At 40.0% G+C, this 27,099-nt stretch overlaps 1 protein-coding gene across 1 annotated transcript in view; it reads left to right on the top strand.

The window, feature by feature from the left end:
- Positions 1-573: 573 nt before the first annotated feature.
- The window catches only part of LOC137953336 (probable protein S-acyltransferase 23), a 38,701-nt gene continuing 12,175 nt past the window's right edge, over positions 574-27,099 (top strand). Inside the window, exons 1-10 of the mRNA XM_068800695.1 lie at positions 574-985; positions 1,071-1,211; positions 1,365-1,477; positions 1,804-1,883; positions 2,955-3,118; positions 9,841-9,979; positions 10,086-10,185; positions 10,514-10,574; positions 21,168-21,245; positions 21,376-21,474. Coding sequence (XP_068656796.1) covers positions 728-985; positions 1,071-1,211; positions 1,365-1,477; positions 1,804-1,883; positions 2,955-3,118; positions 9,841-9,979; positions 10,086-10,185; positions 10,514-10,574; positions 21,168-21,245; positions 21,376-21,474 — 1,233 coding nt within the window. The 5' untranslated portion in view covers positions 574-727. The remainder of the gene's footprint in view (positions 986-1,070; positions 1,212-1,364; positions 1,478-1,803; positions 1,884-2,954; positions 3,119-9,840; positions 9,980-10,085; positions 10,186-10,513; positions 10,575-21,167; positions 21,246-21,375; positions 21,475-27,099) is intronic.

Raw genomic sequence — 27,099 nt, 5'->3', positions numbered from 1 at the left:
TAATTTTTTCTCTTAAATTATTCATTTTTAGGTTAAAGTATATCATATGTTATTAATAAATTAATAACTCAACGTATTACTTTCGTTTTTTTATTTATAATGTTATTTATTTATTATTTATAATTAATCATATACGTATTTCATTGGCTCATGTAATTACCATATTAATGTACAATAAAATATCTAATTCAATTAATAAATATATTAATATATTTAATTATACATTAAATAACTTATTCGTGTAGTAATAATGGTTGTTTTACCTAATTTGGGATTTAAGGATTATGTTGTAATTAAGTGCACTATAAAGGTTTAGAGAATCTTTTGTTTTTTATGTTTTTCTCATGTTGGGGCACTAACACTAGAAACTGTTTTCCAGTGCACATGAAATCGTCAACACTAATACCAAGTGCGAAAATGATCTTCATGTACATGACTAACATGATCTTCATATTGGACATGAAGTTGAACTTGAAAAATCTATTTTGGCGACTAACCCCCCTATAATATTAAGAACTTGCTCGAACTCGATCTCAACTCAGTTAAAAATTTTGGGATCGAGACTGACTTCCAATTCCGATTCTTGTCTCTACTATCGAAAATGCATTCTCTAATATGCTTCACCACCAAACGAGCAGCTTGAAACCCTTGGGATAAGTCCTCGGAGGCCCAAACGAGCTCCTGAGATCCTCGGTTTCAAGTCCTCACAAAGTTCTCTTCGCTTCATATGGCTCAAAAGAATTCGGAGATTGAAGTAGTTTCCGACTCCGCAGCAACTGCGAATTCGATCTCCGTTGAGGGTGACGTCAACGAGCCTGTTATCACAGACGTCTTTTCTGCATCTGCGTATGGAAATCTCGAAAAGCTTCGCAAATTCGTCGAGATCGACGGTTGCTCCCTCTCGAAACCGGACGTAAATGGTTACTACGCGCTTCAGTGGGCTTCTCTGAACAATTTTGCCGGTGCTGCGCAGTACATCATTGACGTATATTACATGAATTTGTCTTTTCCTTTTTCTTTTCATTTTTCTTACTAGAGGGGTAAGTCCATGGAGTACTTTCTTGTTGCAGCATGGTGCTGACGCTAATGCGGCAGACAATTCGCTGCAAACGGCTTTGCATTGGGCGGCTGTACGTGGTTCCATTCCAGTGGCGGATGTACTTCTGCAGAATGGAGCGAGAGTCGAGGCTGCTGACCTTAATGGCTACAGGGTAAAATGTTGTATTTTGAAACTTTGAAAAATTTGTGATCATACCTTGTGTGCTGGCATTTCACGCCGGCGTTTTCCCTTTCTTTTCAAACTCAAAACTGGTAATCGCTTTCTTTTGTTACAAGAATTGATTTTTGGAGTAATCTTGAGTTAGGCAACTCATGTGGCGGCCCAGTACGGTCAAACAACTTTTTTGAACCACATCATTGCCAAATATGGGGCAGATTTTGATTCACCGGACTATGATGGCAGGAGCCCGTTGCATTGGTATGTGGGGACATAAAACTGTTTGTTATTCTGTAGCAAGTAAATAAACGAAAGAGCTAATTAATCGGTCATTATGAAGCTTAAACTCACCGTATACGTGGGCTGTTTCTTATGTCGTTTAATTAGCTTCCTCTCACCAACCGTCTCATACTGCCTGATGGAATAAATAATTATGTCCATCCTTTTCCCAGTGAGCGTGAAATTTCAAAACTTCCGCTTTTTTAACTGATATGAGCATGAGTTTTCTTTCTTTGGTGTAATCGAACTTGGTACAGCTTTAAAGATATCAGTAATCGTGACTAATGATAAATCCAATCGTTTACCAGGGCTGCCTATAAAGGCTTTGCAGACACCATCAGGTTACTTTTGTTTAGAGATGCAAACCCAAGGAGACAGGATAGAGAAGGTGAAGTATTTTCTATCTGAAACTTCTAATGTTCTGCCACACTGTTATGAGTTTACAGCATGGCCAGCAAGGTTGTTACATGAGTGATGTATGTCCTGCATAATTCAGTGATTTATATTACAGCTTCGAATAATTTACGTTCAGGTGTGATCATGTTTGGTTCTGTACAAGAATTGAGAATGTTTTCTGTAAAAAAATGCCCCACCTGACCTAATTTAAATTTCATATCCATTTTTAAGTTGACGACTCTCTTAAAACAGCTACAATCTTTTTAAGTTATTCCAAAATGGAGATTACTGGAATTTTTCTTCTTTTCTCTAAATTTAAGTGGCAGGAGGTATTCTTGATAGTCGTGTAAATTGCTGGAGTACCTTTAGATTGATAACATTATTAAAGTTGATTGGCTGCTTCTTGGAAATAGAATTCATATTTCTTCTTGGTTAATGGGCATGTCACAGATTTAGAACCGTACTATCTAAGAATTGCAAGATTAGAAAAGCCCAGGGAATTCAAATTCCTTTATTTGATGGTGAGAAACTGAGAGTTTTCAGTTTGAATCAGCTCTTCTGGTGCTCCATGATGTGATCTAAGAATTGCAAGATTAGAAAAGCCCAGGGAGTTCAAATTCCTTTATTTGATGGAGAGAAACTGAGAATTTTCAGTTTGAATCAGCTCTTCTGGTGCTCCATGATGTGTTTTGCATGCTTTACCTCCTATGGTGCTGAATGGCACAGCGTTATGGTGTCTATGAGTGATAGTATTCAAGAATTGTAAAAAAATCTTGTTATGTTGCAATTTTATATAAACTGAATAAAAAAGGTGATAATTAGTATTACTGATGCATGGGGGTCTTGACAGTATTAAGCAACATAATTGTATGGATTTATCACTGATAAGAGTCATTTATGCATGTAAGAATTGAAAACAGTGATCCTATCAATACCTCTTGACAAGTTATAAATTCTCAATTTTGCAAACTCATGCATGCCAAAATTAAAATAGTTGAAAATTTATAGTTATGTACTACACAGCTTTGATTGGAGGATCATGTTTGCATTCGAATGATGTTAGGTTGTACACCTCTACACTGGGCTGCAATAAGCGGAAATGTGGATGCTTGCACTATACTTGTACATGCAGGCGGAAAGGAGGAATTACTGCTGAAAGATAATGCTGGGTTTACCCCTGCACAGCTAGCCTCTGATAAAGGTCATCGGCATGTCGCTTTTTTCCTTGTACGTACTTTTATGCTATTAGTAATACTTATGCAGCTGTACTGATGAAAGAAATAATAATTAACATATAGTTTGCACACTGCATTCTGGTCAAGGCAGGAGAGCCAAATGATATGATAGAATGTGAAACTCAAGTCAAAGCACTTTAGTAGGAATAAATTGCACATAAGACAGCATTTATTTGGGTGGAACCAGAGGTGTGTATACATAATAATCTAAAATGAGTTCATGGTTTGTGTAGGTTGGGAAACATACCATTTGATCCCATAATTGAAGGAGGTATCCTCTCACGGGTTTGATATTTTAAATGCTTAAAGTCAAACATGTAGCAGTGATTCCAATTATGGTCTTCCGATTCAGAACTATTACTTTTTTTTTAGAAGAAATATGTTTGGTTAGTAAATTTTTGGGAATCTAGTGTATAGCTGGTTCAATGCACTTTGATAAATGAGAAGTTGTGGTTCAAGGGGAGTGAAGGCATAAGACATTTAGAGAATATTATTTGTGAAGATTCCGACGAGCAGAAAAATGGCATACAAGGGGAAGAAAGTACACCTTATTTTTTTTTTAAAAAGAGGAAGAAAGTATCTAATGAGTATCCACAATCTAGGAGGCTTATTATTGTAGTGAGGACTCTGGTCTGGAGTTAGGGTGGCACTAGGACTCTGTGTGATTGGTCTTACAGAATTAAGTGGTCTCATTCAATCTACTGTCCTCAAACTTTGGAAGACACATTGATACTACGAAGTTTTAGGCTACTCTGCTGCTATATTCAGGTCTAGTGTTGGAAAGAATTCAGTTACCTCAGTGGCTCTAATCTTAGAGGGAACTGACGGCATGGTAGTTGGGGTGGTTCATCCTTCGGTAATGATGACCTGGGCTCCTCCACCGGCGGGCCACTTTAAGTTGAATTTTGATGGTAGCGCCTTTGGCTTCCCCGGTCTTGCTGGCTTTGGAGGAGTAATCCATGACGAAAATTGTCGTCTCTTTTTTTCCTTTGTTGGGCCGTTGGGAGTCTCCGACTCTATCACTACAAAACTCTTCAAATTACTCAACAGGCTTCAAGTCTTCCACAACCATCTTATTTTTTTATTTTATTTTTTTAAATAGTGCTGAGTTATATTAGAAGGCTCAAAAGAGCAAAATTACAAGGAAGGGGAGCCGTCCCAAACAATGAGAGATTGTTGGGAGATTCCAAATTTAGCTAGCCTATCAGCCACAAAAATGGTTGACTTAGGAATGTGATTCTAAGTACAAGAAATGGAAGATGTAATATCTGTAATAGAAGAAGTAATTGGCCAATGCCTCCAAAGGGGAATGGCAGAATTAGAGCACCAACTTATGACCATTTTAGAGTCTCCCTCAATCAGCAATTACCCTTGAAGTCTATCTTTGAAAATCTTCAACCCAAGATGAAGGGCATTCACCTCCGCAATGGTAGAATTTGTAATGCCCACAGGCCCAGCATAGGAGAAAATAGTTTCTCCACTGTGATCTGTGTCAGGTCCGGTGATCCGTATCTCCTAAGCCGACGTCTGAAAATCAGGTTTGGTGATCCGTATCTCCTCAGTCGAAGGATCAAAACTTTCTTTCATCCGTGTCCCAGTAGAAGCGATCCACAACTTCAAGCTTTAGTTCCAGAGAGCTACCTCGGAAACTGAGAAATACCGTGAGCTCTGGTCACGGGACTCGATCTTCCTCTTCTCGGTGACTACCTTCCGTGGTTGCCGGGAATGTTGGATCACCCACAAAAGAGGAACCTCCATTTTAGCCAGATTATTCATACCTGAGGACACAAACTCGGGTTTTGGCTGGAATGAGCTAGCCGATGCACTCCAGAGCCTCTCCCCGGCGCTTAGGAGGTGGGAGCCAGGAGTGGGAGCTCTCTTCGTCTTCGTTTTCGTCTCGACTTCTCGGGAATTAGGGGAAACAGGGAAACGGTCGGCAACTTTCTTCTCTTCGATTCCTTCCTCCGATTTCTTCCTCCCCCCGTCTGCAGTCCCCGATCCTTATCACCGCCGAGCCCCTCCTGCAACTCTCTCCCTCTTCTCCGTCTCTCATTCCCCCCTCGATGCTTCTGCCATCACTGTCACTATCACCCGACGTACCTAAGACCGTTTGGTCTAGTGGTATTCAGTTACATTAGGTGCGTCAGGTCGCGAGTTCGAATCGCGCCACACCCCTCTCAAAAAAAACTATCGCCCGACGTCCTCGTCGCAGTCACCCCGCCGCCGCTGTCCGCTCTGCTCAACTCCCTCCTCTCTCCCTCTTGCTATCTTTCTCACGAATCAAACCGTCGGACCCCTGAGTCAGAGATCTCAGCGACAAGATTTCCAGCCTCTTCCGACGAGCAGCCCTCGTTCGCTTGAGAGAAACCGTCTCCATGGTCCCGCCGGCTTTCGACACCAACTGGCAGCCTCATTCACTCTGCTGCTACTGAAATTCGAACCTCTGCGTCACACCTCTGATCAATATTTTCCCTCTTTGTCTCGCCACGCCATTTCAAAGATATATTTGCTTTCAGAGATGGTCCGTATAGAGTACATGAATGAATGGATGAATGCAAAAAAGGCACAAAAGGGAGTTTGTTGGTCAAACCTGGTCCGTCCGATCGCACTAGGCTGTGCCACCTGTTCCCCCAAGACGCATTCGTGTACCCCAAGCGCATATCAATGTTTTTTTTTCCTTTATGAGACGTGGACGGTGGATATTCATTTTTTGCCCGCGGGGCGCCTGCTGTCTTCGTTAGTGATTTCATTCGACCGAAAGATATTTTTGTATGGTGTGTAATTTATGACATTTGCAAAAGGACCGTGGCTGTTTTCCACAAATGAGGTAACGTGGCAGACTTCAGCAGCAGTGGCGTGGGACTGACTAAAGGCAACTCGTACAGGTTAGACTGGGGAAAGGATCATCTACTTGGCTCACCCAAGCTTTCCCCATGCTAACCAGCCCGTCACTTGCCACACAATCACTAAAATCCAACTTCACGACTTTCACCGTTTACTGTAGACCGGTCTGGGCAAGGAAGAAAGGTCACCCGTCGAAGCTCTCGATTAGGGGTGGCATTGCACCGATTGAGAGTGGCTTGAGCTCGGTTTGATTCCTTTTATTTGGATCTCGAACCGAGTTCGAGATCTAGATCAGGCTCGTTTAAGTTAACAAGTTCAAGATCTAGATCAGGCTCATTTAAGTTAACAAGCTGAGTTTGACCGAACCATGGTTCGGTTCGAAAGCTTGCGAGCCAGCTCGTTAACTCAACGATGGCCCAAGAGGCGGGAGCGGGAGCTCTCTTCGTCTTCATCTCAACTTCTCTAGAATCAGGGGGAACAGGGAAACAATCGGCAACTTTCTTCTCTTCGATTTCTTCCTCCCCTCGTCTGCCGTCACCGATCCTTATCACCGCCAAGCCCCTCCCGCAACTTTCTCTCCCTTTTTTTGTCTCCGTCTCTCATTCCCCCCTCTCGACGCCTCTGCCTTTACTTGTTTAGTACAAGCAGTGGAGTTAATATGCTTACACCTTAGTACTTGGTTCAACATTATTACTTGTTTTTTAGAAGGCTGGAAATTTTTATAAACATGTTTGAGGTACAAATTGGTAAAGAAACTGCATGACACTGGATGAAGCTGCAATTTGTAGCTCCTCTTATTGTATGACGTACTCTCTTAATGCTAACTCCACTCAAGTTTTTCAGAAGAACATATTGGTAGCGTTTTAGAACTGTTGTCGTATCAATCCATGCTCTGAAGAAAAAACGAAAATGGGCATGCGATTAAGTCATCCAAAACCATTTTTCTTAAACCTTTTCTCTATCTCGATGATTTGGTTTTCCAGTCCTCAAATCAGAACGATCTAATTGAGTAAAAATGGACAAAACTAACGTTGCTTTTCAAAGGACTGTTTTTGTGTTTGATTATTGAATTAAGTTTATGCATAATTATGTAGTTTTAATGAATAATTTTATGCATAGTGTATAGATAATTTTATGCATGGTTAATATATAGAGGTTATGCCCAATTTTATGTAAAATGTATGCATAATTTTATATACAATTTATTCAACATGTATTTTATGCAAAGTTTTAAATGTAGGTTGGAGCTCGAACTCGGCTTGAGCTTGAGCTTGTGCTTGAACTCGGTTAAAATTATTAGGCTCGAGCTCGATTACAATTTTAGGCTCGAGGGTAGGCTCAGCTCGTGCTCGAGTTCGAAATATTTCAATCAAGCCCGACTCGAACATAGGCAGGTTCGGGCTCGGCTTGATTCGATGCCATTTCTAATTGACACAGAGCGATGTGATACTATTGGCTCTTCTTCTGGCAGTGACAACAACATGATTTTTTTTTGTATTTTGCATCCCCCTCCGAAAGCCATTTGAACCGAGCTTGCTGCTTACAATGTACTAGATCACAATGATTGAATAAAGCAATTTCATCGAGCTCCCATCTTCCAATAAAGTCAGCAAAGAGCTTCATGGAGGTAGTAATCCTCCTAGACGGCAGGGACTTCTCGTGGCAAAATCGTGTCACATTGAAGTCATCGGCAAGCAAAAGTGGCACATGCCATCTTTGATAGACCGACAGAAGGTCGTCCCAGAAGTGGTCTCTCGCTATGTCTAGAAGGTCCATAGGCCCCCACTAGACACCAAATGTTACCTGAGCATTTGTCACGCAACTTCACTCCTAGCACATAGCTACCCCGAAAGCTATCCATCGCCTCAATGGCGCCGGTATCCCAGATGAGAATGATGCCACTACCGAGCCAACGACATCCACAGAGATCCAGCCGAGCTCTCTCACGAAGAGACACCACCTTAGTCTCTTGAAGCACGACAATGCTAGATTTAGTAGAGGAGAGGAGGCTACGAATAGACGCATGATGCCTCGATGAGCCAATTCCACGAATGTTCCATGAGAGCACAATCATTGATCATTTTGCTTTTTCTTTGAATTTTTCGAGGGGTGGTTGTCCCTCGGAAGAGGCCTTGTGAAGACAGTTCCCATCACTTTTGCTAGCTTCATGATTTGCACCTAAGTTTTCGGGTCGTACTTGTGCTGCTTAGGTTGAAGCGCCTTTACGAACCTTTGAGATTGTTCTCCCGGTTCTGGGAAGACGAAAAGGCCCGTCTCAGGATCTCGAGGGAGGTGAGCTTGAGCACTAGGCTCCCCTTGAAGTAATTGTCGCAGCTGCCCTATGTTTCTCCTGTGGTATGTAGCTATGGTGGGTTGAGGGGGATTTTGACGGCTGTCTTGAGGAGTTAAGGGGGCTAGGTGGCGGGGGGGTCTAAATGATGAGGAATCGTTGACTTTTTGCTCTCTCCTTACCTGACTCAATAGTTCTATTATCCGGAAGCATTCAGTCGATAAGCTGATTTGGAAGCCCAACATTAATGGTTGATTCACTGTTACTTCTGCTGACTCTCATATCAGAAAGCAAGACTACAGTCTTCATGAGCACAAGGCAAATCTGGCTTGGAAGCTCTCAGCGCCAAGCAAAATAAAATTTTTCGTGTGGTCGGCCATCAGAGACAAATTCCTACTTCTGACAACCTTCATAGAAGAGGCTTCACCGCCCCTGATATTTCTTGTCCCCTTTGTGGTGAGTGCGATGAGACAGTCCAGCATGTCCTCTTACACTCTGGATTTTCATGGTAAGTCTGGATGAAGATTTTTCTGAAGATTGAGCTCCAAGTGAGGCTACATCAGGACCTCTTTGGCACTTTTGAGATGGTTAGAGGGATTCACCTTCCTTGGCTGGGCAAGTTAATACTTTTGGCCTGTTTTGCGCATGTTCCATGGTGCATTTGGCTCGAGCGAAATAATCGGAGATTCAACTCAAAAGCTTGAACCCCAAACAACACGGTTTCTTATGCCGTTGGCCTCATCTCGAACTGGCTTAATACAAGGAAGGAATTTGCCGCTCTATCGGGTGTTTCCCTTCGGGAAAATTGGAGCTTGATCGCCCATATGTTTGGCCCCTAAAGAACTCCAAGTATGGCCATTTGGGATCCCCCCCTTGCGACTGCATTAAGCTCAATTTTGATGGTAGTGCTATTGGCTGCCCTGGGCTGGCTGGAGCAGGCGGTGTTTTCAGAGGTCACAATGGAGACCCTATTCTTTCTTATGCTGGTCCGGGTGGCATTGCCAATTCTAATACTACTGAAGTTAGTGCTTTTCTATTCGGCCTCCAAATCCTCAAGGATCATCTGCGTGGCAAGTTAATCATTGAAGGCGATTTGAAGACTGTTATTAATTGGTGTTTCAAAGACAACTCCCCCCTTGGCGCCACTGGCCCATCACAAATAGTATTGCTGACATTGTATTTTCTATCCATTATAATTGGAATCTCATTCCTAGACCAGCCAACTCTTTGGCTGATAAATTGGAAAAATTCGGAACTTCCCAGCAATCTCTCATTGTTTGGGAAGGCTGACCCCTTTGTAAATTGTTCTTTTGAGCTTTTATCTTAATAAAAATCAGCATAATTTCAAAAAAAAAAAAAACAATTGAATTGATCTAAAGGTTAGCTTGTATAAATTTCTGTCTTTAATTTTTTAAAAAGACGTTGTATAAATTTCCTTGGTTATTTCAATTGGGTTCATTCAAAATTTTGACTATTATTATTATTATTTTGTTTGTTGCAAGATTAGACTATTTTCTTTGGTGTACTTTTGCCCCTTGTTTTTGCTAACAGAACACATTCTATATTTTTCCTCTGTTCAGTTCAATGCACAGAAGGCACATGGAAATTCCTACAAAGGCAAATTTTGCATTGAGAAGCTTGGACGTATGGGATATGCTCCTATTCTCTTGTTTATTTTAGTTGCTCTCATGGTCCTTTTTGTCAATTCAGTTCTTGCAGGTATATTGTCTCTGTCCTAATGTTATTTGTGATAAATATGATTGACTTTAGATTGAAAATTTGGCAGTCTATAAGCAAACACTGAATTTTATAAAATTATTGCTAGGTCCTACTTTTCCTAAGTTAACTGCTACTGTTGGACTTTGGGGATGGATGGCTCTTTCTCTTGCATTTGGAACACTCTTAATGTTTTACAGATGTAGCAGGTAGCTTTTCAACCATAGCCACCTACTTCTGTTTTCCTTGGCCATAATTCTCTTTGTTCTTAGAAGAAGGTTTTTGTGGAAATTGTTTCATTTGTCATTAATGGTGTAGAGTCTATAAAAGTGAAGTCAAAACGGTTGAAAGTCCTTTGTGAATTGCTCTTTTGAGTTTTTGTCTTAATAAAAATTAGCATCATTTAAATTTAAAATAATTTTTTTTTTGCATCATTTAAAAAAAAGAAAAACGGTTGAAAGTGACGTGGATAGATTTTTCAATATAATTTTATGTTGCAAAATGGTATTAGTAAGAAAACTGTTATTTTTTTTGTAGTAAGGATCCAGGATACATAAAGAAAAGATCAGAAGCATTAGCCAATGGTACCACAGAGGATGTAAGTGATCTTCTCTTGATTGTTCAATATTTTGGAAGGTTTTTGAGAAATAGTTGTTGTCATACACTGCATGAATATTTCTGCTATATTGGATGAGCTGAATTACATATTTCTGTTGAAATCACATGCCACATATTGGATGAGCTGTATGTTCTTTGTAAAATTTAAAAATTAAGAAGACTGAGAGAGGAGAATGGGTGAAGGTTCCACTTGACATGTTTCTGTTGTTTGGAGATATATTTATCATACTTTCCAGCATTTTATTCCTTATATAAGGCTCTCAGTGTGTAATGGGAATGAATACAACTCAATCATACTTTCCAGCATTTTAGGCCTTATATAAGGCTCTAAGTGTGTAATGGGAATGAATACAACTCTTTTTTGGTTAGATCTTTGGCATGGGGATGTTGCGTTTGCTAGGCGATTTCCTTGCTCATTCTCTTTAGCCAGAACTCAAAATATATGTTTGCTGATGTTATGGTGGATGGTTCCTTCAAAAATGTTGATTTGATCCTTCTAGCTCCTTCCATATTTCCAATTCCAAAGATGATGGTGTCATCCACACACTGGAGGATGGGGACATTAAAAGCCTGTTGGAGAGTAGTAGGGGGAAGCCATCCAAGATTAACAGTCGAATAAAACATTGAGGAGAGGAATTCTGCTACCATGTTGAATAAGAGCGGAGATAGCGGATCACTCTGACTTATCCCCCTGGTCCCTTTGAAATATCCGCAGACTGAGCCATTGAGGATGAGTGAGTAGGAGGCTGAACTCACACAACTTCTGATCCAAAATCTCCATTTTCGCCCAAACCCATTTTTTCCATTATCTCATCAAGCAGGATCCAATTTACTCTATCAAAAGCTTTTTCCAGATCGAGCTTGAGGACGATTCTTGGATCCTTGTTACGGTGGAAGTGATCAATAAGCTCATGTGCTACCATTGTGGAATCTAAAATTTCTCTCATCTTGAGGAAAACGCCTTGCCCTTTGTGGATGACGATCGGGAGAAAAACCTTTAATCTATGAGCCAAAAGCCTAGCAATGATTTTGTAGGCACTTGTAACAAGACTGGTTGGATGAAAGTCTTTTGGTTTCTCAACACGGGCTTTCTTCGGAACCAAAGTGATAAAAGATGCACCGATGTTGTTGAAGGTGATGCCATTCTTGAAGAAACCTTGTATCATTGCTATGATATCCTCGAGCCGTGACCAAAACCTATTTAAAAAATCTCCATTAAAGCCATCAGGACCTGGGCCCTATCACTTCCATGCCTAAGACGACACGTCGATTTCTCCACTAGAAAAAGGGGATTCTAACAGAGAGGCAGTTGTTGGAGAGAGATGAGAGAAACTGATGTGTTGAACCTTTGGCCGGTTTGGACACTCCTCCGAATATAAATTTGTAAAAAACTGAATTAGTACATTAGTGATCGAGGTCCAACATGACGTTACCTCATTATTAATACATAATGAGGTAATTCGGTTGGATCTTCTCTTTGCCAATGCGACGACATGAATTTTTTTAGTATTTGCATCGCCTTCCTTCAACCATTTAAACCTGGCTCTTTGCTTCCATTGGATCTTCTCTTGATGCAGGATGATATTGAGATTAGTATTTAGAGAAACTCGGGAAGAGAATTCAGCAGGAGTTAAGTACCTTTGTCCAGGGCAGCAATTTGAGAAAGGAGAGAAGCCTTCTCAGCACCCAAAGAGGTACGACGACTTGTGGCCCATTCCTTTATTTTTCCTTTTATGAACCGCAGAGCCCACTCCCTTCTTCCAAAGCTTGGACCCTCAGTTGATCCCTTATGTCCATTCTGCAATTCTGAGAACGAAACTACCAGACACATTCTATTGCACTGCAGTTTCTCTTGGAAGGTGTGGATAAGCATCCTTGGTAAGTTTGGGCTTCAATTCTGCATGGCGGCGGATCTCCTCACTTTTAGTAAATCACTCATGGGTACTTCTATACCGAGTCTTGGAAAGATGATGCTCTCTGCCTGTTCCAGTTTCATCCCGTGGGGGCTTTGGAAGGAGCGGAATAGAAGACGATTTGATGCAAAAAGTGAATCTATAGGCCGGGTTGCGGACAGAGTGGTGGGTCATATATCTACTTGGCTTTTAACAAAGAAAGCATTCTCTCCCTATCTAGGTTCCTCCATTCGTGAAAATTGGAGAAACTTGGCTTTGATACACATTGGAAAAAAGCCTTTGGTCATGCAAGAATGGACTCCTCCGGCTCCTGGTTATCTCAAGCTAAATTTTGATGGTTCATCTCTTGGCAACCCTTGTATTTCTGGTTATGGTGGAGTAATTTCAGATCATTCCGGCAATCAGCTCTTCACGTATGCTAGCCCCCTTGGTATTTCGGACTCTATGAATGCTGAGTTATAGGCTCTCCTCTCCGGTCTTCGTGTTTTCAAAGATAGATGCAGTGGGCCCCTCCAAGTTGAAGGGGATTCAAAAGTGGTGATTGGATGGTGTGAGAGAGTGTCTTCTCCTCCGTGGAGACACTGGGATACTTTTAAGGAAATTTTAGATATTACCTCAATTGTTTCTTGTTGTTGGACCCACATTCCGAGATCCGCAAATTCGGCAGCAGATGTACTTGCTAGGCAGGGAGCTACACTACAATCACTGGTTGTAAGGGAAATGCTCCCTCAAACTTTGTAATTTTCTTCTGTTTTATTAATACATCTTTTTCAAAAAAAAGAAAGAAAAGAAAAGCTTGGACCCTCAGTCTACCATCCATCAATAAGAGTTTCAAAGTTTTTCTCAACCAACCATGAGTTTTCTAAACGGAAAGGAGAAGGTCCCCATTTTTCAAAAGAGGTGGTCAGCATGATAGGCCAATGAGACCCAACCTTATTGAGCACTCTACTAGTGACGTTTCCGAAAAGTTGTAGCCAGTCCAGACAGGCAAAAAAATGGCCCAATTTTGAGAGAATTGGTTGCTGTTGGCCGTTAGACCAGGTATAGTGAAAGAGATATCTCGTCCAGCCCTCATCCTCCAATGAAGTCCGAAAAGCCTTGCATTGAGGCAGATATGCAGGTTGCCGGTGGCTTCTTTTCATTGCAGTAGCATATAGCATTAAATTCACCCGCAAATAGCCAGGGTGTGTCTCCATGTTTGATGAAGCTCACTGAGCTCATCCCAAAAAATCTCTCCCTATTTCTAGTTGGGCCATATATTCCACCCACACACCAGATTCTACCGGATGAGTGATCCCGGAGCTGGATACCCAATGAAAAACGACTTGCAGTAACATTAAGAGAATCAAAATTCACTGAGTCTCAGGCGACAAAGATGCCACTGGAGTAACCAATGGTGTTTACCACCACCCACTTTATCGAAGGACACGGCCAGAGTTCCTTAGCTATGACATCGGTCATCTCCTAACATTTTGTCTCTTGAAAAATTACTATGGAGGGCTTAAATTGATAGAGGAAGCTAGATATCCTGCCACGCTTCCGGACAACACCAATTCCTCTAACATTCCGAGGTAACAAGAATTTGGTGGAGCCATCCACTGGGTATACTTTGTATCCTTTGGTCACTGTAATTCCATGGAAGCTGAGTTGCATACTCTTTTTCAGGGCTCAGGTTCTACACCAACAATGCCTCTAAGATGCTCCTAGTTACATGGCATTTAGCATTGTTGTTGTTTTTTTGGGAGGAAATCTTTCTCAAGGAGATTAGATTTATGATGAGATTGATGACTTGGGTAGTCTAGGATGATGATCTCTTGGATTCACATGCCTCAAAGTGTTGATTGTTAGAATCCTTGTAAGGGTAATTTGGTAATTTCACTAGTCTGGTATGTACCTTGGAAGATAGCCATAGGCTAAGTGTCATGTTAGAATATTGTTAAAAAAAGTGTCATGTTAGAAGTATTAGTTTCAAATTTGGTAAAGTTTGATGGATTTGTTGAAAGGTATAAGCTCGCCTTGTAGCCATAGGCTATGTCCAAATATGATGTTTATGTTTTTGAGATATTATCTGCTTATGTTTGATACTTGGTGTATATGGTGTATACATCGAGCAATATAGATACTTGCTGGACATGCAATATAGACCAAGTCTATATCTAACTTGTAGCGATATATACACCATATACACCATATACGCCATATATAACTTGTAGCCATATATACACCATATATACCAAGGGGAGGTCTATATTGACCAAGTCTCCATTTAAAAATGTTTTTGAGACATTCTATGTGTAAGTTAGATACTTAGAGGAGGTCTATATTGAACAACCTCATGCGTATGTTGCTCAAGGGGAGATTGAGAAGGTACGTAGGTTGAATAAGGCGATTTATGGTTTTAAGCAGTCTTATGGCATGGTTTGACAAGCTCAGCAAAATAATTATGTCATTAGGTTTCTCTAGAAGTCACTGTGATCATTCTTTGTTCATGTTGAAAGGCATACAGGTATTGTGGTGCTACTAGTTTATGTGGATGACAGTGTTATGCGGAGATGATAAACAAGGGATTAAAGAGGTGAAAGCACATCTTGCTAGGCACTTTTTTTTTTTTTTTGATAAAGATGTATTTATATAAACAAGAGAAATTACAGAAGAGGGAGCAGATCCCTGACAACCGGCGATTGTAGGGTAGCTCCCTGCTTGGCAAGCATATCTATTACCGAATTAGCGGATCTCGGAATGTGAGACCAAATTCAAGATAAAAGTGAGGTAATTTCAAGAATCTCCCGAAACTTGTCCACATCTTGCTAGACACTTTCAAACTAAAGACTTGGGATCATTAAAGTACTTTCTGGGCATTGAGGTAGTCAGAAACATAGTAGGGGTTGTGTTGACAAAGTGGAAATATGTGATAGATATGCAACATGAATATGGGTTGTTAGTAGCAAAACATGTAGAGACGCCTATGGAATTGAATCATAGTCTTCATGAAGAAGGTAGCGAAGAACTCAGGGATAAGACCATGTATAGGGATAAAGTCATGTATAGGAGACTGGTACGTAAACTTATTTATGCTACTATTATGTGCATAGATATATCATTTCTTGTTAGCATGGTCAACTAGTTTATGGAGTACCCTTGCAAAGTTCATTTGGAGGCAGCTCAAAATATTATGATACTTAAAGGGGGTACCAGGGAAAGGTATGTTGTATGAACTTCATGGTCACTTGAAGATGGAAGTATATTTAGATGTAGATTATGCGGGGTCAAAACTGGATCGAAAATCTACTTCTGGCTATATTGTTTTTGTGGGAGGAAACATAGTTAGGTAGAAGAGTAAGAAGCAGAATGTGGTGGCCCATTTTGGTGCAGAAGCTGAGTATAGAGCAATAATACATATGGTCAATGAGCTTATATGGGTCAGATATATGCTGAAGGAGTTGAGTTTTCAGAACAAAGATGCCATGATTGTGCACTGTGATAACCGGGCAACAATTTTTATTGCTAGCAACCTTGTACTTCATGAACGTTCAAAACATGTAGAAGTTGACTATCACTTTAGTAATGAGTGGAGCAGTGCTTAGTCTGTATGTTCGGTCCGCTGACCTGATTGGTGATATATTCACCAAAGGCTTGGACAAGAAAATAATGTGGGATATTTTGTAACAAATTGGGGCTTCTTGACAAACCCTTAATTGCTTAGATGATGGTAATTGGGGCTAAAATTTAAATATTTATTTTGAAATGTGAAAATTTCTTCAAAGAGTGGAAGGAAGATTACAAGAGCGAGATGAGAAATGTGCTAAAAAGATCAAGCACGACAAACCAGCAAAATTACCACAAACCCATCTAAAACCAACAAAAGAAATGAAGAACCGGTGAACATCAAAGAAGAGTCTCTCCCACTGCAGGATGCTCCAATGAAACTCCTTTACATGCCAAAGAATCCAGAATGGAATTATCACTCTGCATTGAGTGAAACGAATTGATTTGAAGAATAGGTCAGATATTCTCATTCTCATTATATTTGTGAAGGAACCTCCTAGGAAGCCTTTTTAAGATGCAAACCAAGAAATAACAACTGAAGAGTCCCCCTCTATCCCCAAAGGGCACGAATAGATTTAAAACCTCATTGAAGGGAGTGGAGTCAAGCTTTAGTTGATCCACACTGGCTGAATGGTGCAAAAATACACTCTAATAACAGTACCAAATGATCACTGATGATTCCCCCTTTCCCGTGGTGCCCTGATTACCTCTAGAGAAGTTTAATTCGAACTGGCCTTCAATAAGATGTTCCCACTGCACTAAAAGAAGAATTATGTATTTAGAAGAAGGTGCCATATCTTTCCAATGCATTCTCCTAATAAATTGTGTCAAACCTTAAGATTCAAATAGCTTGCTAATCCAGAACTGAGTGTAATGGAACCCTAATAACTTGGTTTTCAGACCTACTTTTGTCATTGAAGGTTCTATTATTTATTTCTTTCCAAAGAGCTCAAACTACACCCCAAAAGTTGACTGCTATAAGATTTTACTTTGCTTAGAAGGAGACCCTTTCAGAAATTGGCACATAAAATTCAAAACCATAGATGAAAAGCAGATCTGAAAACCAAACTGAAGCAAGAATGAACTCCAAATGGACCTAACAAACAGACAATGAATAAAAATATGATTTTCAGATTCCTCTAAATCATTGCTCGATCTACTTTTATCATTAAAAGTTCTATTTTTTATTTCTTTTCAAAGAGCCCAAACTACGTCCGCAAAAGTTGACTGCTATAAGATTCTATCTTGCTTAAAAAGAGGCTTTTCATAAACTGGCGCATAAAATCCGAAAATATATATGGAAAGAAGGTCTGGAAACCAAACTTAAGCAAAATTGAACTCCAAACGGACCTAGCAAACTAATAAGGGATAAAAATATGATTTACATATTCCTCTTGCTCATTGCTCAACTTGCAGTTTATATTGGCTAGCACTTAACCTCTTTTTGCAAGCTGATCGTTGTCACAATTATACCTTTACCAGAGAAAACATTAAACTTTTGGAGGAACTGTCAAGCTGCAAACCAAGGGAGAGGTTTCAAATCCTGAAGTGTGATAAGGAGAGACAAAATCATGTTAAGGAGTACTAGAAGAGCTAATCAGGCTAATCCCTCATAAAGAGTTCTCCTCTAAAAGTGACAAGAGGGCACTTACCTCCCTTAAACTCATCTTCCCTTAAGGTCCTACAACAATTAAGATTCCAAGAAGCATTTGCAAAACCTTGTGAGAATAAAATCTCAGGATTTCTAATAACATTGAAAACAACGGAAAAGTCAAAGCTAAAGTTCACTTATGTCTAAACTCTTACAACAGTACCTGCTCTGAACATGATACTTTACTCTAACAACAAAAAACAGACTTCAACTGGAGAATGCTTTTTCATAGGTTTGAAGCTCGAGAAAGAATATAATCTGGAGGCAGCCAAAGACTTTCAGAGTAATTATACTTGACATTAACTTAAAAGACTTTCAGAGTAATTATACTTGACATTAAGTTTAGTGTCTCCACAATATAGCCCTCTCAGTTCCAACACAGCTTAAGCACATAAAGAGAACAACTTGATTCATTAGACTTATAGATCTAAGTCCTAAACCACCTAACTTCTTTGAAAGACAAACCTCCTCGCATTTGACCAAGTGATTCTTGAACTTGTTTGGTGACCTCACCATAAGAACAGGTACACATAATCGATCCAATTCTTTTTTTTTTGTTTTTTTTTTTTGTTGTTGTTGTTGGTACAGTTTAATTAACTCAATTCTTGAAAATACTGAAGCAGGACATTGTAAGAAAGAAAGATAATTGATAGGCAGTCCGGCCAAGGAAGATTTCAAACAAAGTCCTCCTACCCATGAGGCTTAAAAACTTACCTTTCCTAGCCATCAATCTTTACAACATAGGAGTCCAAAGGGAAGACCAAAATATGAAGCAACCAAAGATGTGATTGACAACCATTATTGCTGGCTTGGACCAATTGATGTTTTGACCTGACACAAGCTCATAGATTGCCAACAGGTTCTAAATGCTAATCAGTTGGGCTACTTCTCCTTTGCATAAACAGCGCCTAGGACTAGAGAAGAAGGGTGAGATGCAACAATCCCAAAGACCTAGCTGTTTGAACTATAACAGATATGGCTTCCCCTGCAATGTTAAACAACATCAGGGACAGCAAGCACCCTTGCCTTAATCCTCTAGTTCCTTTAAAGTAACCTTTTTTCAGCCCCAGTAACGAGAACAGAAAAGATTCAGAAGAAAATAAATATGCATCCAAACTGCCATTTTCTAACAAAGCCATTCTTTTCCATAATGCTACCCAGGAGGCCCAACTAACTCTATCAAATGCTTTTTCCATGTCCAATTTAATTAATATCCCTTGGCTATCAGACCTATTGAATGAATGCAAGAACAGCAGTAAATGCCAATCAAGAATTTGATGCCCTTTTATAAAAACAGTTTGATTTAGATTTATAACTGCATTGAGAACTCAACAGATGCTAAAACCTTGACAACCAACATATAAGCACTAGAGAAGAGACTAATTGGTCTAAAAAGACCTGAGTTCTCAGCACTTGTGTTTTTTTTTTTTTATTATTATAACAAAAGCTATAAAAAATGCTCCCATAGCTTTAGAAGAAACCCCATTACAATGGAAATCCTCAACAGGAGCAATAAGATCATTTTAAAAAAATGCCAACATTTCTCCAAAAAAATATGCCAACATTTTTTTATGAAGATTTGGAGGTAAAAACCATTGTGTGCAAGAGCCTTATGCATAGATAATAAAGCAGCTTCAACCTCCTCCATTGAGAATTGAGAAATGAAGCTCCAGAGAATCCGCGTTACACTTGAAAAAGGCTTTTGAAGGAGAGGTCTCCAATCGGAGGTCTATCAGATATGTTATCAGAATATAAATTTGTGAAAAAGGCCACTAAACCATTACCAATCAGATATAATCTTCGAAAAAATCGACATCAACCCTTAATGAGGAAATCAAGTTTCACCTCTTGTGAGCTGATGCAATAGAATGAGAAATTTCATTTTCATGTTACCTTCATTAAGCCACTTGACTAAATTTGACTATTTCTCTATGAGATTCCTGAGTTGTAAACGGTTCAGAGATATATTATTTAATAACTGTTGTGCTCAAATTCAAATTTTATGGCTGGTAGACCATGGTCCTTGATTTCCTGGATTTAGTTTACCTCTTGTCTAATAGTAGGCTTTAATTAAAGTCCTTTTCCTGGTATCAAATTAGAGGTATCTGCATCTTTTTTAGTATAACCAGGGTGTCTTTATTTCTCAAAAAAAAAAAAAAAAGAGAAAAAGAAAAAAAACCTGGGTCTTTATTGGACAGCTTGCAATTCTTTATACTGATTTCCCCCTTGAGCCTAGGAGACTTGAAGTCCAGACCTACATGTAGAAAGCCCCCTCAAAGACCATTGAACTGCAACCCACATCTGTAAAATGCTTTCACTTGTTACATTGCAGAACTAATACTTCAAGTTTTTGTTTCCCTTTTTTCTATCTCTGACTTTTCTTGAGTACTCTGGTTTGTTTTTTCCTTCTTCTTAATTCTGCTTCAAAATGGTAATGATGCTAAATGTCTAAGTGACTTTACAGCCGGTGACCTTCATTTTTTTCTTAATTTGGCTTTAATGAGCATGGTAAAATTTGGATAAAGAAATATTTACTTTTTTTTGAAATAGTTATAAAGAAATATTTGTTAATAAAATGCGGTATCAATGAGCATTATAAAACTAACCAGGTGACATAATCTGGTTTGGTTGAATCTAGGTCAACTAAGTTTAACCGTTGGTTGAACTTGGGTCAACCGGGTTTGAGCATCAGTTAAACAAGTTGATGTCATTTTTCCTAAAAATAAAAAACAACAACATAATATAAAAAAACTATTAAGGGCATTTAAAAAAAAAAACTATTAAGGGAGCTTCTCCTTCAATATGTGTAAGAGGGAGGTGGAGGGGGAGGGCCCCACCCTCTCCAGCATCATGCAAAAGTCCCACATGATGGAGGGGAGGTGGGGGTCCATCCCCCTCTAGCATAAGAACCACCTTCCCCAATAAAAAAATAATTACAAAAAAATGCTATTAAAGGAAGCTTCTCCTTTAATTATTATAAGAGGGAGGTGGAGGGGAAGGGTCCACTCTCCCCTCTGCCATGCGAAAGTCCCACATGATGGAGGGAAGGGTGGGAGCCCTTCCCCCTCTAGCATAAGACCACCTTCCCCACTTTATTTTTTATTTTTTTACGGGAGGTGTGCTTCTGTGTCATATGGGGAGAACTCTACTCATGTTACAAATGACCAGCCACTTGTCAGCCGGTTTGCTAGTTGAATCAAAACCCAGCCTTGTCAACTGGGTTTTGACCTGATTCAAAGTCTTTTAAATTAGGAAGTTCCGTTGACCCTGGTTCTACTAGCCGGAGGGTCTTGCTTTTATAACATCGGTGTTCTTCAAAAAAAGAAAAGAAAAAAGAAAGCAGTATCAATGTAATTTTCTAAGGAAGAAAAAAGAAAAAAAAACAAAAATTATGGGTAAAGTACATAAATAATAGTAACTTCAATGGATTCCTAAATCATTGTTCATTCTTTTTGTTTTGCAGGATCTATTGTTGAATGTTGACTTGAATAATTCTTCAATTTGGGCAGGAAATTGGTCCCAACTTTGTCCTACCTGCAAGGTTGGTCGCAATGAGTTTCCAGCTTCTGCTGGAAGAATCCATAATGTCTTACATCTGTAAATCCTCATTAATTAAGATGCCTCTCTTTTATATGTAATCTTATCTTTGTGAATGTTGTATATGTGATTAGATAATCAGACCCGTGCGCTCCAAGCACTGTCCATCTTGTAAGTGTTGTGTGGAGCAGTTTGACCATCACTGCCCTTGGATATCCAATTGTGTGGGGAAGGTGAGAACTTATCGCATAAAAAGAGTTGTTTTTTTTCTAATATAATCTGTTACACTGAAGCAAAAGATGTTGATACTGTTAGTGGGTAGAAAACTATACCAGATGTATAGCTGTATTCCATGTCTATGCTGGTTGAGAAGAGGACTCCGGCTAGTTATTTTGGGAGGAACTGGCTCAATTAACTGATATAATGTTCTATACTGTCTAGCAAATTCATGCTGATTGAAGTAGAGTAGTTGGGTGGTCATTTACATCTTATGGATCTAATTTAATTGGTTACACACTTACCTTCTATGCCAACTGCTCTTAGATCTTCTTAAAGTCTTTTAGATGCATGATTCTGTTTGTCTTCTTTAATGACTGAAAACAGCATCTCTAAGTTTTTTTCAATTATGTAGGATAAAAAGGCATTCTCGAGAGGGAAGGAAAATTTTTGGTTAGTGGGCAGTCACCATGAATGAGTTTATTATGAGGCTTGGGTCTCATCTGTATAGAGACAACGATACAGAGAAGCCAGCATATTAAGTTGGTTGGTGATGTATTCTACTTGTTTATTTTTTTGAAGGACGGAAAATTTTGTTAAAGGAAACGGGCCTGAAGTCCTACAAAGAGCCCAAAATTAGGCTGGGAGATTTATAATAAGGTGTTGTTTGAGTTTCCATCATAGTAAGCTGATCAGTGATGGAGTTTAGGAATTGGTATACATGAAACCCTGAAATGCCACTTCGTTTTAAAAATGTCAAATACTGTAATGAAGAGTAATAATCTCATTTTTTATAATAGTGAGAAAAAAGGAATCAATTGAAGCTCCTGGGGGAGCGAAGAGTAAACAATGTCAAAAGAGATAATGCAACAAAACAAGAAGCAAAGGAGAGCTAACTTCGATGGCAACACTTGTGGTTTAGGGTTTAGGGGAAAATTCCTCTCAAAAGCAGGCAAGTTAATTCTCATCAAATCATGCTTACAAGGAATTCCTAACTACTATCTATGTATGTTCCATTGCCCAACATCAATCAGAAACAGAATTGAGCTCCTAAAGAGACGTTTCCTTTGGGGTGGGCCAAACGGTGAAAAAAAATATCATCTGGTTAAATGGGAGGAGGTATGCAAGCCAAAAGCATTGGGTGGGTTGGGTATCCGAGATACATCCACAACAAACTTTGCTCTGCTTCTTAAGTGGATTTGGAAATTTAATATGTATCCTCATTTGATTTGGAGAACTTTTGTTATGGAGAAGGCAAATCTCCACTTTGGCTGTTGGACAGAGGGAGGGCGAATTCACTCTCTCTCACCCGCCTGGAAAAAAATAGCTCGGCTCCTCCCCAAATTCAAAATGGCTACAAAATGTTACATTGGAAATGGAAATACAACAAAGTTCTGGAAAGATTGGTGGGTTGGCCAATCCCCTCTCAAAAATAGCTTCCCGGAAATCTTTGGCCTCTCGGGTAACTCAGAGATCTATATCTCGGACATCTGGTCAGAAAATGGGGACTAGAATCTCAATCTTAGAAGACATCTCTCTGATCCTGAAGCTCTTCTTGCATCCCAACTCCTTCACACTCTTCCAACCAGACAACCAAATATCTTCAATGACACTCTATTCTAGACTCCTTGCCCAAAGGGATCCTTCTCTACATCTTCTGCTTATATATACTTAAACAACCTCTCATCAGCCCACCCAAAACACCCTGCTGCTTATGCTTGGGATCTGCTCACCCCTCCACGTGCTAAATTCTTCATTTGGTCTGCCTGTAGAAACAAAATCCTAACTTTTGGTTCTTTAATACGTCGGGGCACCCTTGTCTTGTACCCTCTCTGCCCTTTTTGCAAAAATGCTCCAGAAACAGCAACACATATCCTTCTATCATGTTAGTTTGCCTACCTAGTCTGGACTTCCCTTATAAACAAAATTGGCCTTCAATTTTGTGCCTTTGAAAACATTGCTGACATTGTCCTCTCCCTCGTCAGCACAAAGCTCCCAAAATTAGGAAAAATGATCTTATCTTGTTGTATTGGACATATAATCTGAGCTCTCTGGAAATAACGCAATAGGAGGATATTCAAATTCAAAACTTGTCCTATTGAGGTTTTGATTGAGCAAATCTCTAGCCAAGTCTCTGTCTGGCTCCTAAACAGAAAAGAATTCAAAAAATTCAGTGATTCAAACTTCAGAGGAAACTGGCAGTCTATTGTTGGGATGTCTCTGCCCTCTCGCCCCCCTACTATGGCTACATGCCCCCCCTCCACCTGGGTACACAAAACTCAATTTTGATGGATGTGCTCTTGACTGCCCTAGTTTCGGTGGTGTTATCCACAATGGAAATGGCGATCTCCTCTTCTCATATGCTGGTCCCCTCGGCAACTCAGATTCTACCACTGCAGAATTCTCTGGTCTTTTGCACGGGCTCAAAATCTTCTCTAGCCACCTCTCTGGCCCCCTTTTTATTGAAGGCGATTCAAAAGTGGTCATCAATTGGTGTGCTAACCATGGTCAACCCCCGTGGCGTCATTGGGATATGTTCAATGAAAATTGTAATTTATTTTCTCGTTTAAACTGCAAATGGAACCACATTCCGCGCTCCGCTAATCACCTGGCAGACTCTCAGGTTAAGGCGGGTATTTCTCTCTAACACTTTGTTGTGGAGTCAGGCCCCCAAAGCTATGCTTGTATTTTCCTCCCCCTTTTTATCAATACACGCACTTTTATAAAAAAAAAAAAAAACTCTTGTGGTTGCCTGGGCATTGCTGGTTTTCGTGGCGTTGGGACTCTTAGGGCGATACCATCCTTTCCTATGCGGGTCCAATGGGCACTGCTGATTCCACGACGGCTGAACTCTTCGCTCTACTCTAGGGCCTCATCCCTTTTTGTGGCCTTCTTATTGGCTCCCTCCTCATTGAGTGCGACTTTTAGATTGTAATCAGATGGTGCTCCTCCTTCATGGAGCCAGTTGACAAGGCCGGGTTTTGTTTCAACTAGATGAAAGCCAAGCTAAGAAGCAGGGAGGGCACCCACCTTACACCTAAGAACTTCTAGGAACAAGGCTGCAAGGTCTGAGTCAATGTTGATTCCACAAAGTGAGGATTTTAGCCAATTGACATGTTGGCTAGAGATCATTTTGGAGATAGATAATAGGTCTTTGATGCTTGTCATTTGGTTGACTCCAACTATAGAAGCAAATGGTATTGCCTGCAAATTTGACTAAAGGGCCTCCTGTCAAAAAGTCAATAGAGAAGGGTAAAGAGATCCAACCATTGGCCTGGCAGTATGGAAAAACATTGAGGGAAGCACCTAGAAGATTAAAAAGAAGGGGGGGGGGGGGGGGGGAGCAGTTCTCGTTGTTTGAGGCCTCTTGAGCTTATGAATTGATCATGAGGAGAACCATTGATGATGGAGAATGTGGCTGAGGAGATGCAGCTCCTTATCCAACTCCTCCATCTCTCACTAAAGCCCATATTAAGGAGGACAAAGTCGAGGAAAGACCAACTAACTCTATCAAAAGCTTCATGGTCCCAATTGCATCCCTCATTGGTGTTCTTCGGATGAACTGGCACATTCTTGCGCACATGATAGCCCCTTCCAAACCCCCAGCCATGATTGAGTGGTCTCCTCCTCCACCTGGCGTCATAAAGCATAACTTCGACGGTAGTGCCATTGGCTGTCCAGGACAAGCGGGCTTTGGTGGCGTTTTTCGGAACTCTTTGGGCGAAATCGTTATCTCCTACTCGAGTCCTATGGAGATTGCTGACTCAACCTCTGCTGAAGTCTTCGCTCTTCTTCAAGGCCTTATCGTCTTCAAAGATCACCTTTTTGGCCACCTGCTCATAGAACGGGACTCAAAAGTGGTTATTGGTTGGTGCTCGGTTCGACATCACCCCTTAGCGACACTAGCCTACTTTGTTTTTCTATTTTTGATATTACCTCTGTAATTTCTTGCTCTTGGAGTCATGTTCACCGCTCGGCAAACTCTGTTAACAAGCTAGCTAAAATCGGAACCTCCCTCCAATCCCTTATTGTACGGGGTGGTCCCTCCTCCCCAATGTAATTACTTTATCTCTCTAATAAAATTCAGCACCATTTCAAAGAAAAAGAAAGAAAGAGAAAGGATGTACATGAGAGCTGGAAAGGACCGCTAGTAGACAAAAAGAAAAGTAACAAAAAACAAACATACAAGTGAACATCAAAAGGAAAAGAATCTAACACTAAAAGAGCAAGAAGATCTGCTCCATATCTCGCTAAAGAATTATCATTGAATATACACTTCGCATGTTATGAACCCATTGGATATGTAGCTGCCCCGCTCGTGAGACCTGAATTACACCTTTTAACTCCCATCAAAATTGAGTTTCAGCCAACCCTCTTAGAGGAGGACACCACAAAACAAGAGTAGGAATACTAGAGTTTGAAGAACCAGCTATATCTCATCAATGCATTTGTAAAACGGAACTGGGGAAAAAATGAAGACCAGAAAACTGACTAAACCAAAAATGCATGTAATACGTTCAATCATTCCTCCTAGAGAAGGCTGCCTACCATTAAAGGCACAATTATCATTCCTTTCAAAAGAGCTCAACTAGTAGCAGCAAAAGTGAGTTGCCATAAAGTCCCTAGTTTGAGAGGACAAAGACTGAGTTAAAAACTGCACCATAAAATCTGAAAAAAGCATTGGAAACACATTGAAAATCAATTTTAAACTATATGGCACCCCGGACCAAAAGGGATACTGACTGAAACTATTTTTTTTTGTTTTTGAAATGATGCTGATTTTAATTAAGACAAAAGCTCAAAAGAGCAATTTACAAAGGAGGGAAGCCTTCACAAACAATGAGAGATTGCTAGGCAGTTCTGAATTTTGCCAATTTATCAGCCACAGAGTTGGCTGATCTAGGAATGAGATTCCAATTACAATGAGTAGAAGATACAATGTTAGCAATACTATCAGTGATGGGCCTGTGGCGCTAAGGGGGGAAACTATCTTTGGAACACCAACTAATAACCGTCTTCGAGTCGCCTTCAATGACTAGCTTCCCATGGAGATGATCTTTGAAGATTTGGAGGTTGAACAACAGAGCATTAACTTCAGTAGTATTAGAATCATCAATGCCCACGGGACTAGCATAAGAAAGAATAGGGTCTCCATTGTGACATCTGAACACACCACTTGCTCCAGCCGGCCCAGGACATCCAATAGTACTACCATCAAAATTCGGCTTAATGAAGTCGCAAGGGGGAGGATCTTGATTGAAATTTTTATTCACCAATTTATCTACTTCATTATAAAACTCACAAGACAAGTTTTCAACAACCTGCCCTTACCTAGAGCAATTGATCTGAAACTAGTGAAATTTTTTCCTTGGAAGCATAGTAAAAGAAATGTTTATCCTTAGTTGGGGCAGTTAATTTATGAACCAAGGCAAAAGAAGATCAATCCGTTTTTATTTTTGAGAATGAAGAATCTTAGTTTGATGAGGACTACTTTGTATGAGCCGAAACTGAAACAATATTTCATGTGAATAGAAAGACATTTTAGACATTTAAGTCAATGGTCACATGGAGTGATTTTTACTGTGAGGTCTTGAGTTCAATCCTCACTTGGGGTAAAGGGTGTGTGTGTGTAATCAACATTC

This window comes from Aristolochia californica, unplaced genomic scaffold, assembly GCF_029961685.1.
Source record: "Aristolochia californica isolate CCGP_79_NKW_82.1479 unplaced genomic scaffold, dmAriCali1.0.hap1 SCAF_16, whole genome shotgun sequence".
Taxonomy (NCBI): domain Eukaryota; kingdom Viridiplantae; phylum Streptophyta; class Magnoliopsida; order Piperales; family Aristolochiaceae; genus Aristolochia; species Aristolochia californica.
Note: the sequence above shows the minus strand (reverse complement) of the source record. Positions and strands in the feature narration are given on the sequence as shown.